The sequence below is a fragment of the Equus caballus genome, chromosome 22, assembly GCF_041296265.1.
Source record: "Equus caballus isolate H_3958 breed thoroughbred chromosome 22, TB-T2T, whole genome shotgun sequence".
Classification (NCBI taxonomy): Eukaryota; Metazoa; Chordata; class Mammalia; order Perissodactyla; family Equidae; genus Equus; species Equus caballus.
This window is the reverse complement of record NC_091705.1, coordinates 34,746,858-34,767,943: the sequence shown is the minus strand read 5'-3', so window position 1 is coordinate 34,767,943 and position 21,086 is coordinate 34,746,858. Positions and strand designations below refer to the sequence as shown.

The following is a 21,086-nucleotide window of genomic DNA, read 5'->3' as shown; positions in this document are numbered from 1 at the left end:
TGGACTCATCCTTCAGTTCTCAGATTAAATATAAATTCCTCAGAAAAGCCTTCCAGGACTAACCCCGAGGAGGTTGCTGTCCCTTACATAGTAGGCATGAAATTAACTTCTTGTCAAAGAATGTTCCCTCAGACTCCTTTTCAGGGTACTCAGCACCGTACGTCGTGGTGCATTTCTGTTCAGCGTCAGCCTCTGCTTAACTAGCCCATCAATTCTGGTGCACGTCCGTACCACATCTTGACACATAATGGGCTCCCAGGGAATACAAACGCGGTGAAGGAATAAAGCTTTCACAGGATCCGCAGCCCCGGGCCGGTTACCCCGCCTCCCCATCAGCCCCGGGCCCGCTCAGCCCCGCCTTCTCCTCAGCCCTCGGCCAGTTTAGCCCCGCCTTCTCCTCAGCCCCGGGTAGGTTTAGTCTCGCCTCCCTCCTCGGCCCCGGGGCCGCTTAGCCCCGCCTCTCCCCTCGGCCCCGGGTCCATTTAGCTCCGCCTCCCTCCTCAGCCCCGGCCGGTTTAGCCCCGCCTCCCCCTCAGCCCCAGGCCGGTTTAGTCTCGCCTCCCTTCTCGGCCCCGGGTCCGTTTAGCCACGCCTCTCCCCTCAGCCCCCGGCCCGTTTAGCCCCGCCTCCCCCTCTCACACCCCGGCGGTTAGCCGCGCCTTCTCCCTCAGTCCCCGGCCGGTTAGCCCCTCCTCCTCCCCAGCGCAGTGCTGACTTAGCTCCGCCTCTCCCCTCAGCCCCAGGCCCGTTTAGTCCCGCCTCCCCTCTCAGCCCGGGGCTAGTTTAGCTCCGCCTTCCCCTTCTACCAATGACGGCTGCCCTCTCAGTAGCGGCCGAGGGCGTGGGCGGGGCCACGCAATGACGCACGCCGCGCGTTTCCGGCCTGAGAAACCGTGGCGTTTTTGAGGAGACGCCTCAGCTGGCACATACCACCGCGCTAGAAGCCTGGTGACCGGCCGCCTCCATCGTCGGCGTCACCATGGGGGCTGTGCTGGGCGTCTTCTCCCTCGCCAGCTGGGTGAGTTCGGGGTCCGGTGCCTCGGTCGGACCTGTGGTTTGCGGGAGGGCGATAGGGAGCCGCAAGCCCAGACCCGATCGGCCTCGGCTCCAGAGGCCCGGGGTGGGGTAGACTGCCCCTGGGCTGCAGAGGGTGTCCGGCGGCCCAGGCCGAAATCTGCGCTGCCCCCGGCGGGACCGGGCGGCTCGCCTTCCGGGTTTGTTGAGAAACGCAGGAGGCCAGCCGCCATTGTTTACAATTTCGATTGCCCCGCCCCCGCCGGCCCTCTGGCCTGTGGGCTCCTCCGGAGCTGGCGGAGGACGAGGAATGGGCTCCCGGGGTCGGGGCTCGCTGGTTCGTTTCGAAGCACCTTCGTAAGGTGGCGTCATTTAACTTTGGGTGGGTCGAATGATATTTTTATTCCATAGCACGGGATTTGCCAAAGCTCCAGAGTACGTGGCGGAGCTGGGATTTTCGCCGAGGCCTGTCTGCGGTTCTGGTGCAGGGGAAAGAAGGCCTTGTGGGTTGCTATTGCGAGTTGGAAGCCGTGGCCTGAACATTCGGACCTTGTACAAGTCACTTATCTCTGGCTTCCCGTGAGAGAAGGGCAGTCACCCCAGTATTCCTCGCCTCGATAGCTGTCGTGAGGATAAAGTGAATAAATGGGTTGAATCACTTTGTAGATTGTAAACGCCGTGTTGTAAAAAGGCAATTTTAGGATCTAGGGAAGAGAATACGCTGAGTTCCCTCATACTCGTTCCAGAGAGCATGATTCCTTGAAATCTTTTTCTTGTTTCCGAATTCCCCAACTGACTTAGTTGACCAAGGACTCAGTCTCAGCCCATTCCGCTACCATTTCTTAGGGACAGAATGTACTTTTCGTCCTTTCAGGTTGTTGATCCTAAACCAAGAGGGCGTTTGGTCATTTCTTGGTTCTTGAGAGCAGTGGCTTTCTAGTGTTTTGGACCTTGACCCAAAGTAAGAAATACATTTATATAGTTGATTTAATACACCCAAGTTTTATGAGATAATTTTTACCTTTACTATCTGCTGTACAATTTTCTATCATATTAAAAAAAAATCCTGGTCAGTTGATTTTTGCCATCCACGAGTGGGTCAAACTCACTATTTACAAAATAGATTTAGAAAAAATATAGTCATTAATGAAGGAGTGAATTTGTAATTTGAAACAAAGATGTCTTTCCTTTCCTAATGACCTGAAACACCTTTTGTTGGCTTTGAGGTAAAGCTAAGATTTGAATGGAAGCCATCAAAGCATTTCTACCTATAAATCGCTTTTCTATTTTATTAATCTCTTTTGTTCAACAGAAACTGCACGGAGTTCGGTGTAGCAGAGAAGGAAATGAGTTGAGGGGAAGAATAATAGGAAATGAAGTCAGAAAGGTAGCAGGGAGCCAAATCATGTAGATAACGCATTGTATGGTCTTGTACTTTGGCTTTTATTCTTAGGTGATGTGGGGATCCGTTACAGAAAAGAGGAGTCATGTGATCAGACTTGTGTTTTCACAAGATTGCTGTGTGGAGGATAGATGGTAGAAAAGAAAGAGTGAAGCAGTGAAGGGGAGGAAAAACTCCCCCCCCCCCCCTCCGTGGGGTTAGTGGTTGGGGGCCTGCGAATTAAACTGACAAAAAGACAGATTAGCAAGAGAAAAAGAGTTTGTGTACTGAGCAACACACATACACACAGGAGTGCTTAGTGATGAATAACTCAGATGGGTGGTTAGGATATAGGGCTTGTTATATACCTAACCTAATAGGGGAAAAGGAGAGGGGGAAAAGGGCTTCTATGGGAAGAACAAATAGGTTTCTTTAGGAAAGACACATGGGTTTTTAGGAGAAGAATAGGAGATAAGAAAGCTTGTGGTAATATTTGTTTATGTAGGTGCAGAGGTCTTTTTGTCTTCTTCATGGCCATAAAACTCTCCTGGAGAGAGAATTTATAGCAGCCTCATATCCCAAAAGTTGCTGCTTTTAGTCGCATGAGGAAAGCTCCGAGAAGACTTTTTTTCTGCATCTGTTGACTCTCAAATGTCTTCATCTTAAAATACTTTTTATACTAATTCTGGGTTCTGAATGGGTTGCTCCAGCAGTGAGACAGGAGCTATTGCATTTAATCCAGGTGAGAGTGATAGTAGTGGCTTGGACCAACAGGATAGCTAAGGATGCTCTGAAAGTCATCAGATTCTGGACATATTTTGAGAGTAGAGCTGATGGTACTGACAGCTTTGGTGAGGGTTTTGAAAGAGAGAAGGCATCAAGGATGACTACAAAGTTTTTGCCCTGAGCAAGAGGAAGAATAGAGTTGTCATTACTAAGAAAGGGAAGTGACATAACGTGTAGTAAGACACATTTGTTTCCAAGATCAAGTACCTACTGTGTGAAGGTGGAAGAGATAGAACACTGGGTGGCCCCCCTCAAGATATTTACATTCTCATGACAGTTATAAACAAGTAAGTAGATGTGTTAGTTTGCTAGGGCTGGATAACAAAATACCACAAACTGAGTGGCTTAAACAATGGAAATTTGTTTCACAGTTTTGGAAGCCAGAAGTCCTAGATTAAGGTGTCAGCAGGGTTGGTTCCTTTGGAGGGGGGTGCGGGAGCACCTGTCCCATGCCTCTTCCCCAGCTCCTGGTGGTTTGCTAGCAGTCTTTGGTGTTCCTTGTTGTAAACCTCTGCCTTCATCTTCACACAGTCTTCTCCCTGTGTGGCATGTCTCTGTCCACATTTCTCCTTTTCATGACACCTGTTGTATTGGATTAGGTGCCCACTGTTCACCAGTATAGCATCATTTTAACTAATTAAATCTTCAATGACCGTATTTCCAAATAAGGTCACATTGTGAGATATGGGGGTTAGGATTTCAACGTATGAATTTTAGGGGTGACACAATTCAACTCATAGCAAACAGTAGGCAATTATGAGATTATTTAGTTGGATAGAAGAAAAAATAGCTTAAGGGAGTCAAAAGTGTGAGTGCAGACAAAATAAACCCGAAGCAATTAGTGTCATTGTTTGGGCGATAAAACATCTGTATTTCTGTCTTTGGCCAGATACAGACTTTTATTATGGTCTTTTGGCCCAGGTTGTAGTTAAGAATTGGAGACAGAGGCTGGGTGGTCAATATCCCATGGCAGTTGCAATTACAGATACTAATGGCTGTCTTGATGCACCAGGCCCCTGCTATGCGAGGCATTCTTCTAGGTGCTGTATATTCCTGACAGTATCTCATTCTTCACGCAGTAACTCTTTTTGGGTAGGTGGTATTATGCTCATTTTTACAGATGAGAAATCTGGGCTTTTAAGTAGCAGCTTGCTCCAGATCGCCCAAAACCGTGGTAAAGTCTACACAAGGTACCATCTATAAAAAGTAAAGATTATTACCATACTATAAAACCAGAATCCCCCATTGTTTACATCTGCTGCTTCTGCTGATAATTCTAAATTAGCCTGTCCGTGTAACGTGACATGAACTGCCTGTCAAAGCAGTTCAGGTGGTTTCCTAATCAAGCATATATAAGAATGACTCAGGTTATATCCTCTCTCATCTGGAATGTTCATTGGGAGATTGTAGCTGAGCATAGATCCAAGTTACTCTTTTTTTAAAAAATTGAGGTGAAGTCACATAACATAAAATGAACCATTTTAAAGTGTATAATTCAGTGGCATTTAGTACAGTCACAGTGTTGTGCTGTCATCATACCTATCTAGTTCTAGAATATTTTCATCACCGCAAAGGGAAACCAGACACCCGTTTAAACAGTTACTCCCCACTTCTCTCCCTCCAACCTCTGGAAACCACTTTCTGGAAACCGCTTTCTGTCTCTGGATTTACCTATCCTGGGTATTTCACATAAATGCAGTCATACGATATGTGACCTTTAGTGTCTGGCTTCGTTGACTTAGCATGATGTTTTCAGAGTCCACCTGTGTTGTACCATGTACTAGTACTTCATTTTTATGGCTGAATAATATTTCATTATGTAGATATGCTACATTTAACTTATCTATTCATCAATTGATAAACATTTGAGTTGTTTCTGCCTTTTGGCAATTGTAAATAGTGGTGCTTTGAACATTCATGTACACGCTTTTGTTTGAATCCTGTTTCCGTTCTTTTGAGTGTATATTTAGGAGTGGAATTGCTGGGTCATATGGTAATTCTCTGTTGAACTTTTTGAGGAGTCTCCAGGTTACTCTTGAATGGAGCTAAATGGCTCTTGCTATTGTTATTTATGAGGGTTTCCATGTAATGTTGCTTTATGCTGTAATATCAGATTTGGTAGCTAGGATTCTCAATAAACAGCAAGTGGAGTTAGGTTTGTATTTTCCTCAATGTTAAGATATATTATTTTAACATAAAATATGTTCTCTAGGAATATAACTAAATTTATTGGGCTCGTATTTTAGGCACTGTGTTGAGTGCTCATTTAATACAGCAGTGTCCGAGGGAGGAGGATTCTGTTCTGAGTCTATTTTACAGACGGAGAAATTGGCTTAGATTATGTAACTTGCTGAGGTAAAGTGGCAGGAATAATACTGACTCCAGAGTCCATGGTTTTAGCCACCTCCTCCCGGCCATAGTGCTCTCAGTTAAGACTGTTAAAGCCTGGTTTGCCTCATCTGTTCTGCGACATCCATGTCTTAAAGGAGTCCACTGAAGGAGGTCTCACATGGCCCTGGTGTGCTTATTACAGGTTCCGTGCCTTTGCAGTGGTGCCTCTTGTTTGCTGTGTAGTTGCTGTCCCAACAGTAAGAATTCCACTGTGACTCGCCTCATCTACGCTTTCATTCTCCTCCTGGGCACTGTTGTCTCCTGTATCATGCTGTCGGGCGGGATGGAAAGTCAGCTGAAGAAGGTAAGCAGAAGTAACACTACCTTTAATGTACTGGCTATTTTTATTATTTTTGTATTTTGCAAAATCTTAGTTGTAATTAATATTCTTAACTTCTTCACTGTTAAGAAAATCAACTTCATTGTAGTTGTTGGGTTTTTAAATTACTTTTGGGTATAGTCAAGATGCAGAATATGAAGATATTAGTTCTTTTCCAGAAGTAAAGGTAGTTAGAATGAATATCTTCAGCTCTAGTCTAACTGAGAGAAAACAGATGTTAAAAGAATGGCCCTAAAACCTTTTCTTTCCCTATTTGTTTAAGATTTAAAACATTTAAAGTAGACTAGCCCTTCACCTTTGGAAGGAGTGTACTATAGCATGAAAATTCATGGGAAAATGGGAAATAACGTCATCAGCAGAGAAGAGCAAAGAAGAAAGCGCTTCACTTTTATTTTCAAAATGCAAGTTGTTTATCCTTGTTGGTGGCAAGATTATGAGTGAATTGGAAGGCAAAGAGAAAAATCCTACAGGACAGTCTTGTAGTTGTTGAAGTAGTCAATTTTATAAATCCAGACTTCCCTGTGGGGGATAGAATCTCTGTTTAAATGTGGCTATTCCCATAGCATTGAAATTGTTTTTCTAGATTCCTGGATTCTGTGAAGGGGGATTTAAAATCAAGGTGGCTGATATAATGGCAGATAAAGATTGTGATGTGCTGGTCGGTTATAAAGCTGTGTATCGGATCAACTTTGCCTTGGCCGTCTTTTTCTTTGTCTTCTTTCTGCTCATGTTAAAAGTGAAAACAAGTAAAGATCCCAGAGCAGCAGTACACAATGGGTATGTAAGATTTATTTATTAACTTACTATATTATGGTATGGATCTTCCCCTTCTGCAGTTCATGCTGCCGTGCTGATGGAAGCAGTAGAGTATGCAAATCAGTGGCGCAGGTGTATTTCTGACCTTTTATACATATGAAGTCGTTTCAATGTCATTTTCACTTGGAGACCTGTAGCGTGGAGGATGTGGCGGAGAGGAGGGTGGTCTTGGCTTTTGTTTTTTTTTTAATACCTTTGCTTTAAGTTCCTAGATTTCTATTGAACACCTGTGAAACAGTTCAAGCACTGTGCTGGGCACTATACACACATACATTTTTTTTTCTTTTTATTGTTAAAAGATAATCATATGCTTGATATATTTAAACAGTATACAGCAATATACACAGTGAATATATTTGGGCCACTGATTTACATATTCTATTGCATCCCTTTCTTGACCCCCTTTTACATATATTTCTAATTCTCATTTGAAGACCTAAGGGAGTTTTGTAAACTTTATATGTATTATATTCCCCTTTTTACAGATGCAGTAACTGAATTTCAGAGAGGTTAAATAAATTGCCTGAGATCTCTCAGCCAGTGAGACTTGGAGCTAAGATTGAAACTCATATTTGTCCAGCTCCAGAGCCTGATTCTTTCCACTCTGCCATGTAAGGCAGTCTTTACAGATCATGGACTGAAAGCTGGGTTTGGTCCTGGCTTTGCCAGTGATGAACTGTGTGATTGTGGGCAAGGCACTTAAGTCCTGTGTTGTAAAAGAAGGATTAGGTGATACCTTTCCCCAGATCTAATAGTTAATTGTTCTGTATTTAGCTAACATTGTTAGTTTAGAACTCTCCAGAATTCTAGAAAAACTCCTATTTTTAAGTGCTAAAAGTAGGGAAACTCTGAAATTATTTGTTTCTCTTTTACTATGAATGTGAATGATTTGTTCTCTGTGCTAATATTTGTCTTTAAATTGTGTGAAATATTGAGTGAAGTAGCCTCATGTCAAATAAGGAAATAAGCCCAGACAATTAGATTGGAACTGCTACTAAGGCTTTATTTTTGCATTTCAGTAATTCATTTTTCTCAGTGTAAGGACAAAAATGAGCAGTTCGTAAATGCACTTTTATATTTTAATAGGTTTTGGTTCTTCAAAATTGCAGCCATTGTCGGTATCATGGTTGGATCTTTCTATATCCCTGGGGGCCATTTCACCACAGGTATGGCTCACTCTTAAGGGGGTTCAGTATAATATATACAGTCTCTGCGGAAGGTTGAGTTAAAGCTACATTTTTGTTACTGATTTTGCAAAACTGGCAATTAAATGAGGTGGTGCCCAATTATATGATTGGGTATTAATATTAAGACATTAATTGATTGATTAAAGCCAGGAGGCATTCAGCCCACTTCTCACCTGGTCTGGAACCATATGTTAATTGTTTGCCAGTATTTTCATAGTTTACCTTCTCACTTGGCAATACTGCGTTAATTGGAGAGCTTGTCAACATAAGGACTTGTTCCACTGTCACTGTCTTAACTTGCTTCCTTAACATGGCATCAAATGACATCTGTGAGTTTCCATTGTGATTTTTTTCCCCCTGTAAAGTAAAGGAAAAGGCTTTGTAGTACCATTTGGAATGTCAAATCCTAGGCTTGCATTGGCACCATTTAGAACAAGTTTTAAAAGGTCTGAAAACTAACAGAACACTTCTCAGAGAAAGCCTTTGAGTTTGGAGTTGGAATAATCTTGCTGTCCTCCTGGAGATAGAATATGTCTTTACCACCTCTTTCTTACTTGAATGGAAATCTTTTTAGAATGTTGGACAGTAACATTCTGAAATGTTACTCCTACGGTAAATATAACTTTGTTCTTTTGGTTTGTAGCCTGGTTTGCTATTGGCATGGGAGGGGCCTTCTTCTTTATCCTCATCCAGCTCGTGCTGTTGGTAGACTTTGCTCACTCTTGGAATGAATCATGGGTAAATCGAATGGAAGAAGGAAACCCAAGGTTCTGGTATGCTGGTAAGTACCTAAACACACCTGTGAGAGCCATACTACGTTATGCTACATTAAACAGGGAATGCAATAAAAATCTCCATTTATTTAAATATATAAACGCCCAGTGTAGAGTTGACCTTTTAAAAACTACAGTTTCCCAGTTGAGTCAGTTCTGAGTTATATACATTTTAGTAGGAGGGAATAGAGTAGCACAGGTAATATAAATCATTGGATTCTCCCAATTCATTTATTTTGAGATTTGTAATGTAACTACTTGTGTTTAGATAGGGAAAAGCTGTTGTATTTAGTGACGTAGTCCTGGTTTTGATTACCTTGTTTCCGTGGACAGGCGCCTCAGATGGGTTCTACATATGGAACATCTGCCCACATCCCTCAGGCAGATGGGGGTGAACGGTCCACTGCTTTGTTCAGAGTCTTACCCCACCCCTTGTAAAAGCTCTCTGGTAGAAAAAGGGCACTTGAAATTTCTAGGTTGGGAATAGGATTTATAGCCTATAATAATGGGGAGGGACTTTGGAACCCTCTATTTATTAGACATAGCCATAACTCATTTTAAAAATAATAGTTGTTGAGATTTCTGGCCCCTCCTCCCCATAAAAGTAATAGATGCTCTGTTTCAAGAACTTAAAAAACCAGAAATCACAAAAGGAAACAAATTCCCCCATAATCCAGCTCTCCAGTAGTTATTACTTACTGTTAACATATTAGTCTGCACTCTTCCAGTCTTTTATTCTATATGAACATATGTGTTTTCGATGTATAGAAGAAAAAGTCATTGAAAAATGTGTGTAATATATTTGTTTTATTTTTTAAATGTATAATACATTCAAATAGTTTATAGTTTGACTTTTTTTAAACTTAGAAATAGCTTGTGAATATGTTTGGCTGCAGTACAGCAATAAATACCTAATAATATATCTTTGAGCCCATTACTGATTATTTCATTCGAATAAATTCCCAGAAGTAGAAGAGTCAAAGGGTATGGGTATTTTAAATGCTTTTTGTACATATTATCAAATTGTTCAGTTTTCTTTTCATCTTATTTATTTATTTAGCTTGCTTCTTTTTAAATTATCTTAAAAAAATGAAAAATAATACTATGTTCACCATAAATACAAATGATAGAACTTTATAAAGAATAAAACATGCAAATCTCTACCTGTCTGCAACCCACTTTCCTCTCCAGCTATAACCACTGTTACCGGATCTTTATGTATTTATGCACATATACATGGTTTTGTATCTAAATATAAATAGGTTCATACTTGTATTGTTCCTTGACTTTTTCTTTTCACTTATTATACAATTAATATCCTTCCATACCAGTGAATATGGGTATGTCTTAGTCATTTAACAGTTGCATGGTATTTCATTCTCTACAATTCTGTGGTGTTCCCTGGCTTGGTATACCATACTTTATTTAACCATTGCCCTATTGTTAGTCACTTAAATTGTTTGTAACTATTTCAGCAAAAGATTTAAAAAATTGTCTTTATCATTTATCATTATGGGTTGGGAATCCTGCAACTTGTCCTTTACTTCTTTCTGACTAATAAAATTTTATTTTACTTTTTACCTATTTACTTCTGTTTCCTGTAGTTCATTTTGGATGCCTCAGCTCTCAAAGAATTTAATAATGAGTGAATTGCAGATTGGCCATTCTTTGGAGTAGCAAAAGTAGAGAAATCTTGTGTATGCAGATGGGAAAACAAAAGGAATTGTGCTAGTAACTTAATGTTTAATTTTAAATATGCAAAATCCATGGAGATTGAGATAAGTAGAAACTAGTTTGCTCAAATAAGCCTGTGCTTTGAATTAAACACGAGTTAATTGAGCTCAACATGCTGCAATTGGTCTGAGTATACTACATGCTCTGTTTCATGTTTTCTGCTTTTCAGAGGTACGTAGCTAGTTGTTGATTATCCATGTGAATAGAAAGGAACATTACTTTAAATATTTGAAAATAGCAAATGAGCCACTTTCCCACAATGATGTGGTCTCATTGTATTTGATAGGAAATGGGTTTTTGCAGCTAGCTGCTGCAGAGGAAAAACTGCCATAAAAAGATGTCTGTATATTCTGTTTTCCACCATCACCATCCCTGGCATTTAGCTTGCTGTGAATTGGGTTATTTTGAGGGCCCAGGCGTCTTCTAAGTTCCTAAGAAAAGCTTATAATGCACATTATTTATCATGTGGTTACTGTTTACTGTAGCTGGAATGATCATATGTATGGTTTTCCAACCCGTGCAATCAAGTTAGGTAATCTAGGAAGTGAATTCAGTTGCACGGTGGATTCTGGAACTTCACATTGAGTCAGCTCGAACACAGTCTGAAGTTCAACCTTGGGGCTTCTATAATTTTGCTGTAAATTATTGACCATCATAAAAGTGAAATAATGCCTCATTATTTTTATATGGGGTAGAAGAAAATTGTTCTTCATTATACAGGTTTGTTACAATTGTGGGCATTCATATTGGTTTCCTTTTTTCCAGCTTTACTGTCCCTCACAAGCTGCTTCTATATCTTGTCAATCGTCTTTGTCGGGCTGCTCTACACCTACTACACCAGACCAGATGGCTGCACAGAAAACAAGTTCTTCATCAGTATTAATCTGATCCTATGTGTTGTGGTTTCTATTATATCAATCCATCCAAAGGTTCAGGTATGGTTGTTTTCTGCTTCTTCCTCCTGTGAAAGATTTTTCTTTAATGTTGAGCTTAAAACCTAGGTAACCTTTCATATAAATTTATGTCTAAGTTTATCTACTTAAACATTTTGCCATATTATGAAAAATCTTCATAATTATAACTTAGTAACTATAAAATGTGCCAGTGAGTGCCTGTATCATAATTAAGTAAATTTCCCTATCAAAAAAAAACCCTAGGTCACTTGAGAATTTATAGTTCTTATAAAATTGTTTATATCGTGAGCATGATTCTTATGAGTCATTAGTCAAGATATTTTAGGGGAATTAAACTATAAAAAATAATCGATTTTCATTTTTAAAAACAAAACTCATGCTCTTGAGTTTCATTGTTTAAATACTGTACTTTTAAAAATTCATGGGGTTTTAGATATGAAATATGAAAAGAACATCTAGACATCGTCTCTCCTTTTAAAAGTAAGAAAACTGAAGTTCCAGAGAGACAATGGGTCACATCGTAGTGGCAGAGCTGAGCTTAGACTCTACTACACCAAGGGACTAGTAAGTAAAGTCTTTGTGTGATACACAGGAATTTCCAGGATTAGGAAATGCCTTGAGAACCAGTAGTACATGCTTCTTCTTTCTTACTTCTTTTGCAAGCTAACTCAAACTGAAAGTTACTTGTCATCTTTCATCTGTCAAGCAGAATCAGAAAGTTCTCAGTTAATGACAATTCAGTGGGCTCCAGGGAAGTACACTGGGTTTTAGAAAGTCAGCCCTTGCAATTCCTGTGGTGTTGTTTTCCTTTTGATCCCATAGGAACACCAGCCTCGTTCTGGCCTCCTGCAGTCTTCCATCATCACCCTCTACACCATGTACCTCACCTGGTCAGCCATGTCCAATGAACCTGGTAAGGGAACGTTGACAGCACATTCATTTGATGAAAAGAAAGTAGGAAATTACTCCTTGGAAGGGTGCAAAAACTAGAGCTAGAACAAATGTCATACAAGCGAACAAACAAAAAACTTTACTTAAATGTACAGTGTTCGCTGTATGTCTGTAGATATTTACCTTTCAAGTTTTATTCCCTGTTTTTATTCATAACTATTCATAGACAACCTGAAGGACCACAATCCTTTCAATAGTCTAGTCTAGGCTTTTTTTTCCCCCTGGACTAAGTCAAAAGGAGTTAAGAGCTGGACAAGGCTATATTGTTTTGGCCCTTTGTAGAATTGCTTTAATTCAATTTTACTTTCATGTTACAGCCTCTAGAAGAAACAGCTGTAGGAAATGTCTTTTTGTAGTTATTATAGGGTTGTTTCTCTATAGGGTATTCTGTGGACTCCTTTTAAAGGAAAATAATTATCGCAGACCCTCAGTGATGATTCGACTTACGTTTATTGTATTCTTATGTAACTAAAAACAAAACTAGGAATAAATTTCTCATGCTTAGCCTTTGTACAACTGTAGAACCAAATGACTTGCCGCTTAAACTTCAAAACCAGTAAAATCAAGATTGGCATTTATGAGATTTGACAAATACTTTGTTGTTGTTGTTTTTCTTTTTTTCTAAAACTAAGTCACTGGTTGCAACACAAATATGTTACTAACTGCGAGATTTCAGGTTCTTTTAAGTATAGCATTCCCATGGTTTACATCATAACTGAATGAAGTGTAAGCACACCCCTAAAATCCTTTCTTGGAATAAGATGAGTTATAACTAAGGATAATAAAAGTTTCCCATTTTCAGATCGTTCCTGCAACCCTACCCTGTGGAGCATTATTACACACATGACTGCGCCAACCTTGGCTCCTGGAAATTCAACTGCTCCAGTCCCTACCTCTACTCCGCCATCAAAGAGTGGGCATTTTCTGGATACAGATAATTTTATTGGGCTGATAGTCTTTGTTCTCTGCCTTTTGTATTCTAGGTAAGTTAAAAAGTGCCTAGGACAAGATTCTCAGGAAGGTTAATAATAAAGTGAAGAAGCTGTTTTGCTTTCAAAAAGCAGTGTGAGGAGTAAAAAAAGCAATTTAACTCTCCTTATTGAAAGTCCTTGACTTGCCTCAGTTACCCAGATATGTACATTTCTTAAAGTTCAGGTAAATCCTCTCATCAAATAATTCCTCCAAACATTACAAAGAGATACTTTCTCCTCTGTATAGGAGGATAATGCCCTCACCTGACCCCAGATTAGCTAGAATAGTGGCTCTGAAAATTGATTGGCTTATTTTTTTTAATCCTTATTTCCTGTCATTGTAAGTAATATTTAAACAACTACAGAATTATATACCTCTCATGTTAAAAGTTTCCAGTTAATCCAAGACCCCAGCTTGTACTCATCCTCCCACCCATTTTTATTGATACTTACTTTTTAATAGCATGCATTGCTTTAATAATTTAAAAATATGAAATAATAAAAATAGGCAAGTATGTATTTATATAAACTAATAACATAAGTGACAAAAGTATAAAGTAGGAAATGAAAGTATCCTCCCTCCAGATTTACCTCTTGCATGGTTAACGTTTTGGTATGTATGATTTCAAGCTTTTTTCCTTTGCTTGTACTTATTCTCTGTTGATCTATCTGTATCTGTATAGATAGATATAATTTTGTATATTATACATGATTTTATATATAGTTACATAATTTTACTTATATCACTTGATATATAATTTTAAAAAATAAATTAGGAACATGCTATATAAACACACATACTATTCTAAAATAGGAATTTGTTGTTATAATTTGGACAGCTTTCCACAACATTATATATAGACTTACTGGGGTTTTTTTTTGATTGACATAGGGGTTGGCAAACTACAGCCTTTGGGCTTGCTGCCTATTTTTGTTCTAATAAAGTTTTATTAGAACACAGCTATGCTCATTCATTTTCATACTGTCTATGACTGTTTTTGTTTGTTTTGCTTTTGCCCTAATTTTTTTTCTTTTTTAAGATATAATTCATCTCCCATAAAATTCACTCTTTTAAAGTGTACAATTGAGTAGTGTTTTAGTATATTTGCAGGGTTGTGCAACTCTTACCACAGTCAATTTTAGAACATTTCATTTACCCAAAAAGAAACTTCATATTCATTAGCAGTCATTTCCCATTCTCCCTCCCTCCAGCCCCTTGGCAGACACTAATCTCCTCTGTTTCTGTAGATTTATTTATTTGAATGTTTCATATACATGGAATCATACTATACGTGGTCTTTTGTGACTGGCTTCTTTCACTTAGCATAATGTTTTCAAGGTTCATCCATGTTGTAGCATCTATCAGTACTTCATTCCTTTCTATTGTTGGAAATAACGTTCCATTGTGTGAATATTACCACGTTTTGTTTATCCATTCATCAGTTGATGCACAGTTGGGTTGTTTCCACTGTGGGGCTATTGTGAATAATGCTGCTATGGATATTTTTGTACAAGTTTTCTGTGTGGATGTACATTTTCACTCTTCTTGGATATATACCTAGGAAAAGAATTGCTGGATTATATGCTACCTGTATGTTTACCTTTTTGAGGAACTGCCAAAGTGTTTTCCAAAGTGGCTGCATCATGTTAAAATCCCACCAGCAGTGCATGAGGGTTCCAGTTTCACCACATCCTAATTATTACATTGTAATAATTGTAGTAGCCATTCTAGAGGATATGAAGTGTTATTTCATTGTGATTTTGGTTTGCATTTCCCTAATGACAGTGATGTTGAGCATTTTTTCATGTGCTTATTGGCCATTTGTATATCTTCCTTGAAGAAATGTCTGTTTAAATCTTTTGCCTAATTTTATATTGGGTTATTTGTCTTTTTATTATTTTTGAATATGGTTTGAGGTAAGGAATCCAACTTCATTCTGTTTTATGTGGATATACAGTTGTCCCAACACCATTTGTTGCAAAGACTTCTTTCTCCATTGAATTGTCCCGGCATCCTCGTCAAAAAATCAATTGACCGTGAATGTGATGGTTTATTTCTGGACTCGTAATTCTATTTCATTGACCTGTATGCTGTCCTTATGCCAGTACCACACTGTTTTGATTACCGTAGCTTTGTAGTAAGTTTTAAAATTGGCAAGTGTAGATCACCCCAGTTTGTTCTTTTTCAAGATTGTTTTAGCTATTCTGAGTCCCTTGCATTTCCATGTAAATTTAGGTTCAGCTTGTCAATTTCTACAAAAAAAGTAATTGGGGTGTTGATAGGAATTGCGTTGAATCTGTACAACCTCGTGGAGAATCTTCCCATCTCCACACTGTTGAAGGGTCCAGTCTGTGAACGGGGGCTGTCTCATTTGGCTCTTCTTTGATTTCTTTCAGTGCTTTACAGTTATTAGTGTACAGGTCTCAACTTCTTTTGTTAAATTTCTTTCTAAGTATGTTATTCTTATCTGATGGTATTGTAAACGAGATTGTTTTCTTAATGTAACTTTTCGGTTCATTGCTAGTATATAGAAATAGAATCGATTTTTGTATATTGATCTTGTATCCTGCAAGCTCATTTATTGATTCTGATAGAGTGTGTGTGTATTTCTTAAGATTTTCTATATACAAGGTCAAGTCATCTACAAGTAGAGGTCATTTTACTTCTTCTTTTCCAATCTGGATTTTTTTTGTTGTCTAATTGCTCTGGCTTGAACCTCCAGTGCAGTGTTGAATAGAAATTGTGAGAGTGGAATACTTATCTTGTTCCTGATCTTAGGGGGAAATCTTTTAGTATTTCACTGTTAAGTATGGTGTTAGCTCTGGGTTTTTCATAGCTGCCTTTTATCAGTTTGAGGAAGTTCTTATCTATTCCTAGTTTGAGTGTTATCATGAAAAGGTATTAGATTTTGTCAAAAATGCTTTTTGTCTGTCAAGATGATCATGTGGTTTTTGTCCTTTGTATGTACTTTTTATTCAGTCATTTAACAGACTTTTAGTGAGCATCTGCCATGTGCTAGAAATGCGTAGATAATTAAGGTGATTGTTGCTGTTGAGTTCCTCAAATAGCGAGAAAGACAGGAGTGGTAAGTGCTATGGCAGAGGGAGGCATAAGGAGCTGTGGAAATTTAAGCCGGCCTAGTGATGGGGTGATGTCAGGGAAGGCTTTCTAGATGACATGGCACGTAGTCAGACAATTGAAGAATGAGTAAGTTAGCTGGGAGAAGGCTGATGGGTGGTGCATTCCAAACATAGAAGAGGCACTTGTGACGTCATGGAAGCAGACACTGAGAGCGTGGTGTATTTTGGAAACTCTAAAGTAGTTAAAGCACCAAGTAGTAACTGAGGAGAGTACTATTTGTCTTGTGATAGCAGGCAGCAGTTCAGAACTTTAAGCAGGGTCTTTCAGAAGGCCTTCAGTCCCCAAAGTAGGAGCAGTTCGGAAATAACCTTCATGTGTATAGCCAATGGCGGCACTTCATCGTCATGGTCCCTTTCTGATTTGTCTTCTTTGGGATCACTTTCCAGCATCCGCAATTCTAACAATAGCCAAGTAAGTAAGCTAACCCTGTCAGGAAGTGACAGTGTGATCCTCGGTGATGCGACCACCAGTGGCGCCGGTGATGAAGAAGACGGGCAGCCTCGGCGGGTTGTGGACAACGAGAAAGAGGGAGTGCAGTACAGTTACTCCTTCTTCCACTTCATGCTCTGCTTGGCTTCCTTGTACATCATGATGACCCTGACCAGCTGGTACAGGTAGGAGGCACAGACAACACTAATGGAAGGCCGCTTAGCCCCCTTGGGCTGCCTGTAAAATCTCCATCCGGTGTCTTGACCTCAGAATCCCCTTTTCTTACCCATATAGTGAAGTTGCCGACTCTTTTCTGAAATATTTTTGACTTTTTCTCCTCTTGGATTTAAAATCTAGTTGGAATTCTTGCAATGCAAATCATGGGAAGCTATTTCAGACTTGAGTTACTTGAGAGAAAAAACCATGACATAAAGTAATCTCACCCGTCTTTGTTCACAAATTTTTGTCTGGTCTAGAGATAGCCATATGAAGTGTTCTGATCAAAGTAAGGATGTGATAAGGAAGGCAAGTTTCAGGGAGGCTGCTTCAATCTAGACTTTCACCAGTATCTAGAATAGCCAGATGTTCCTGAAGAACTTTGCCCAAGGAATAGAGTAGACAGGGTTCTTCATGCTGGCAAGACGATAAAAGCCATTTGAGAGGCAGAGTCCTCTGCTCATAAAAACTAAAAAGAGCAGTTTCCTCAGGTCCCTTCTAGAACCTTACTACAGAGTAGTGTCAGCCAAGTTTCACTGGGGAATTTCTTGACTATGGCTAGGGAGCTGCTAGATGCTGGTATCAAGCTCCTTTATCTGACTCTCCTGTTTTCTTAGCCCTGATGCCAAGTTCCAGAGCATGACCAGCAAGTGGCCAGCTGTGTGGGTCAAGATCAGCTCCAGCTGGGTCTGTCTCCTCCTTTATGTCTGGACTCTTGTGGCTCCACTTGTCCTCACCAATCGAGACTTCAGCTAAACCTCTGAGTGCCAAGGACACCACTGAAATCCATAAAGGTCTCCTTTGCTCCAAGTCCATATCCCTTTTGCTTCAACTAAAATATTAAGTGAATGCTTTGCATATTTTACTGTATTTGGATTTATAGCAGAGGGCAAGATTGAATAATGCGTAATGCAGGATCTGAACTTTTCATTTATATATATATATATTATGTTTATTTGTAAGGATATAGCACAAGGAAATGTTTTTGCATTTTAAAGTGAACTGCAGCTGTGCTGTGAAGAGAGTTCTTTATTAAGACCTGTAGCTTCCTAAACTCTGATTTAAAATGTAAGGTAGAAAGATGTTGGATATTTGAGGCAATTGTTAATATATTTCTATTGCAGTGTCCTTAAAAAAGCAAAAATAATAATAACGATGATGCATTTCTATGACAGTTTTCCTCTGTGAAAGTCTTATTTGTGTGATACAAGCACTATTGAGTCCTTAACCTCTTACGAGGTGTGGCATCATAGTACGTGGGGGAAGGAGTATGTGTGCGAGATTTTCCCCAGAAGAGGGGTTGCTGATATAGCTACTGCTTCTACATCTTGAGTTTTTTCATTTACTTTTTTTACAGTACAGCATTGATGCTGCTTAATTCAAGTCTGTGGCTTTGCCAAAAATGTTAATTTCCATAAATGCTTTGTAGGTTTGGTTAAAAAGAAGATTCACTTGGGAAAACAGTGCTCCTTTAGTCTATGTCATTATCTTGTTATGAGTATGTAAAAGTAAAATGCATGTGAATTTATTATATTTGCACTATAAAGGTATTTGATTAAAATAGAAAGACTTAAGCTTTCAAGGCCCTTTCTTTAACAGCTTTTATGAGTTAGCACCCATTCTGTATTTTTTGGACTTACATGGGCAGTGAGGTTTATCAAGCATCTAGCAGAATGCGCCTGTTCCTTCTAAAACTTAAGGTCTGACTGGTGAGAAAAGTCTTGAAAGCATTCACATACTGTACTCAGTATCTTCTCTGGATAAGACACTTGGGTAGATGAGACACAAGGCAGGCACTGTCAGGAAACTTCTTGACAAGAGGTAGCACGCAGGGAGGTAGACTAGGTCAGTTTATTCTTTCAACAAAGATTTCCTGAGTGTCTGTTCTCTATACCAGCCCCCGTGAAGTTCTGGGACACAACTTTGAACATGACAGGCACTGGCTCTGCCATGTTGGACTTAAGGAGGGTGAAAATGAGCTGACAGATGGTACGGTTGGTATAATTTGCGCTATGATGTAGGAATTGCAGAGAACTCCAAGGAGAGTTGCCTGGGGGTGGGGAAGGGGGTGTCTTGGTAGGCTTCCTGGGAAAAGTGAAATGTTAGGAGTTAGCTAAGAGAGAAATGGGGAAGTGGGATGGTACTGCTGAAGGGTAGACAAAACTGTAAATTAAAGGCAGGGAGCTTACAAAAATAACTTGTTCAGTAAAGCTGGAATGGGGAAAAGTGGGCAGGGACTAGGTTATGAAGGGCTTTGTGAACCACACTAAAGGATTTGGACCTTATGTTAAGGGCAGCAGGGAACATATTTAGTGACATGAACAAATAGTATCTTCAGTCACTGTGGCTGATATATAGAGAATGGATTTAGAGAGATGAGACCGGGGCAGTCCATATAAGATTTGAAACAAAGAAGTGAAAGAGAGGATGGGGGGAAATTGACAGCTGAGAGGTACTTGGTAATTCAAATTGGCAATTGTTTAGTTATGGGGGAGAGAGAGATTCCTGAGTGAGGCTGGTTTAATCACCTGGGAGGATGGTGGTTCCATTTATTAGGTGAGAGAAAGAGGAACACTTTGTGTTAGAAGAAGGATGGAAATGGTCCCTTAAGAAAGTTTAAGAGTCATTTTCTATCAGCCAACCTGGTCAGCTAATATTTATTGAGTACATACTATATATACTTTATGTCCTTGGGTAAATGATTACCTGTCTGAGCCTCAGTGTTTTCTTCGTTTCAACAAAAGATAGTACCTCATACATGTATAAGATTGTTTAGAGAGTTAAGTTACTTTGCAAAGTGCTTTTAGTCCATTTTAAGCATTCTGGTTGTAGCTGCTAATCTCAGTAGGAGCTAAAATGAGAGTAGACAGTATTCCAAAGTCAGAGATGTTCAGCCACAATCTGATGGAGGCTAGATTTGAAGTGTTCTTACAGAATTTAACAGATGGAACATAGAGGCGACAAGCTCAGCTTAGGCAGAGGTGGAGGGTAGGGAAGCAGGGCTTGATATGAATTGTTGGAACCACCATCTTTTAAACCAGCGGTTTATGTCAGGGTACAGAGATAAAGTTGCAAGGGATTTGGGGGGCTGATAGGGGCGATTTAGCCCTTTCCTTTGCCAGAGTAAAGTAAACACTGCATTTTCCTTAATAGTGGGGCCAGCCAGATTAAGACCTTTAAAGGTTCTGCATTTCAAAAACATTACAATGCGCCATCCCCAAGCTTATGTAATTCTAAATAAAAGCAATACTAAACTGTAAAATAAGTGTAACAAAGTCCAATAAAGTTTTTATTTTTTCTCATGATAACTTTGATATTAATTTGAGATCGTTTCTGTTCTTTAAAAGTTAGGGGGCAGTGTTCCTGCTGTGCTTTCTTGCACCCTAAGAATAAGTTAAGTTGGCCTGTTGCTGGAAGATTTAAGTGAATTATACACAGGAGTGCTGAATGACACACACGCATAAATAATGTCAGCATTTTGAGTAAGCCCAGGATTGTACTTGAAAGCAGGGCAGTGTTCTGAATCATCAGACCTCATGGTGCTGTCTCATTCCAGATGAGTCATCTGGTGTTTCGTCACCAGGAGCAGGCTTCTCTGTCCCCCAGGATTGCACATGGAGAGCCCTGGCTTTGAGGTCAGCAGTATGCTCTAGGAATCCATCAAAGGCAACAGCAGTGGCCACCACATTTACTTAGTTACAGCTGGGAGAAAGCTTGGTGGCCCATGCTGGGTGTTTACTTTCTAGCTTGGTCTTCCAAGGTACTTAGTTGGTTGAGAAATAAAACTTTCTCTTGACATTCAAATAATACTGCCAGAGAATAGGACCTGGTTATTGGCACTTTAGATGTTCTGGACCAAACCAGAACTCAGGCCAGGACAGCTTTTTTGTCCATTACAAGTCCTTGCTTAATTGTATTTTCTTTTTATACATTCAAGCTAAAGTGAGTATTCAGTTACATGAGTCATGCATTTGATCTCTGCAGATAGGTGGCACATACCAGGCTTATGCTTATGACTGGGAGCTGCTGTTCATCTCCTTA

The 21,086-nt window shown here is 39.7% G+C and overlaps 1 protein-coding gene across 2 annotated transcripts; it reads left to right on the top strand.

Annotated features, from left to right (window-relative positions):
• Positions 1 to 266: 266 nt before the first annotated feature.
• On the top strand, positions 267 to 20,353 carry SERINC3 (serine incorporator 3). Of its 2 annotated transcripts, XM_070247042.1 has the most exons (11): positions 273 to 408; positions 828 to 1,018; positions 5,715 to 5,876; positions 6,496 to 6,689; positions 7,815 to 7,894; positions 8,559 to 8,696; positions 11,188 to 11,357; positions 12,159 to 12,249; positions 13,090 to 13,270; positions 16,787 to 17,014; positions 17,663 to 20,353. In XM_070247042.1, exons 2-11 carry the CDS (start codon positions 980 to 982, stop codon positions 17,799 to 17,801), a joined length of 1,422 nt encoding a protein of 473 aa, XP_070103143.1. In that variant the 5' UTR covers positions 273 to 408; positions 828 to 979; the 3' UTR covers positions 17,802 to 20,353. The 2 variants fall into 2 exon arrangements, with proteins under 2 accessions (XP_001917465.1, XP_070103143.1); XM_001917430.6 differs by having other exon boundaries at positions 267 to 1,018.
• Positions 20,354 to 21,086: the final 733 nt, after the last annotated feature.

Excerpts from the sequence above, each read along its gene's own strand:
- SERINC3 (XM_001917430.6), top strand. The coding sequence starts at position 980 with ATGGGGGCTGTGCTGGGCGTCTTCTCCCTCGCCAGCTGG. Across the intron at positions 1,019-5,714 it reads TCTTCTCCCTCGCCAGCTGG|GTTCCGTGCCTTTGCAGTGG; the intron begins GTGAGTTCGGGG and ends TGCTTATTACAG. Across the intron at positions 7,895-8,558 it reads TGGGGGCCATTTCACCACAG|CCTGGTTTGCTATTGGCATG; the intron begins GTATGGCTCACT and ends TTTGGTTTGTAG.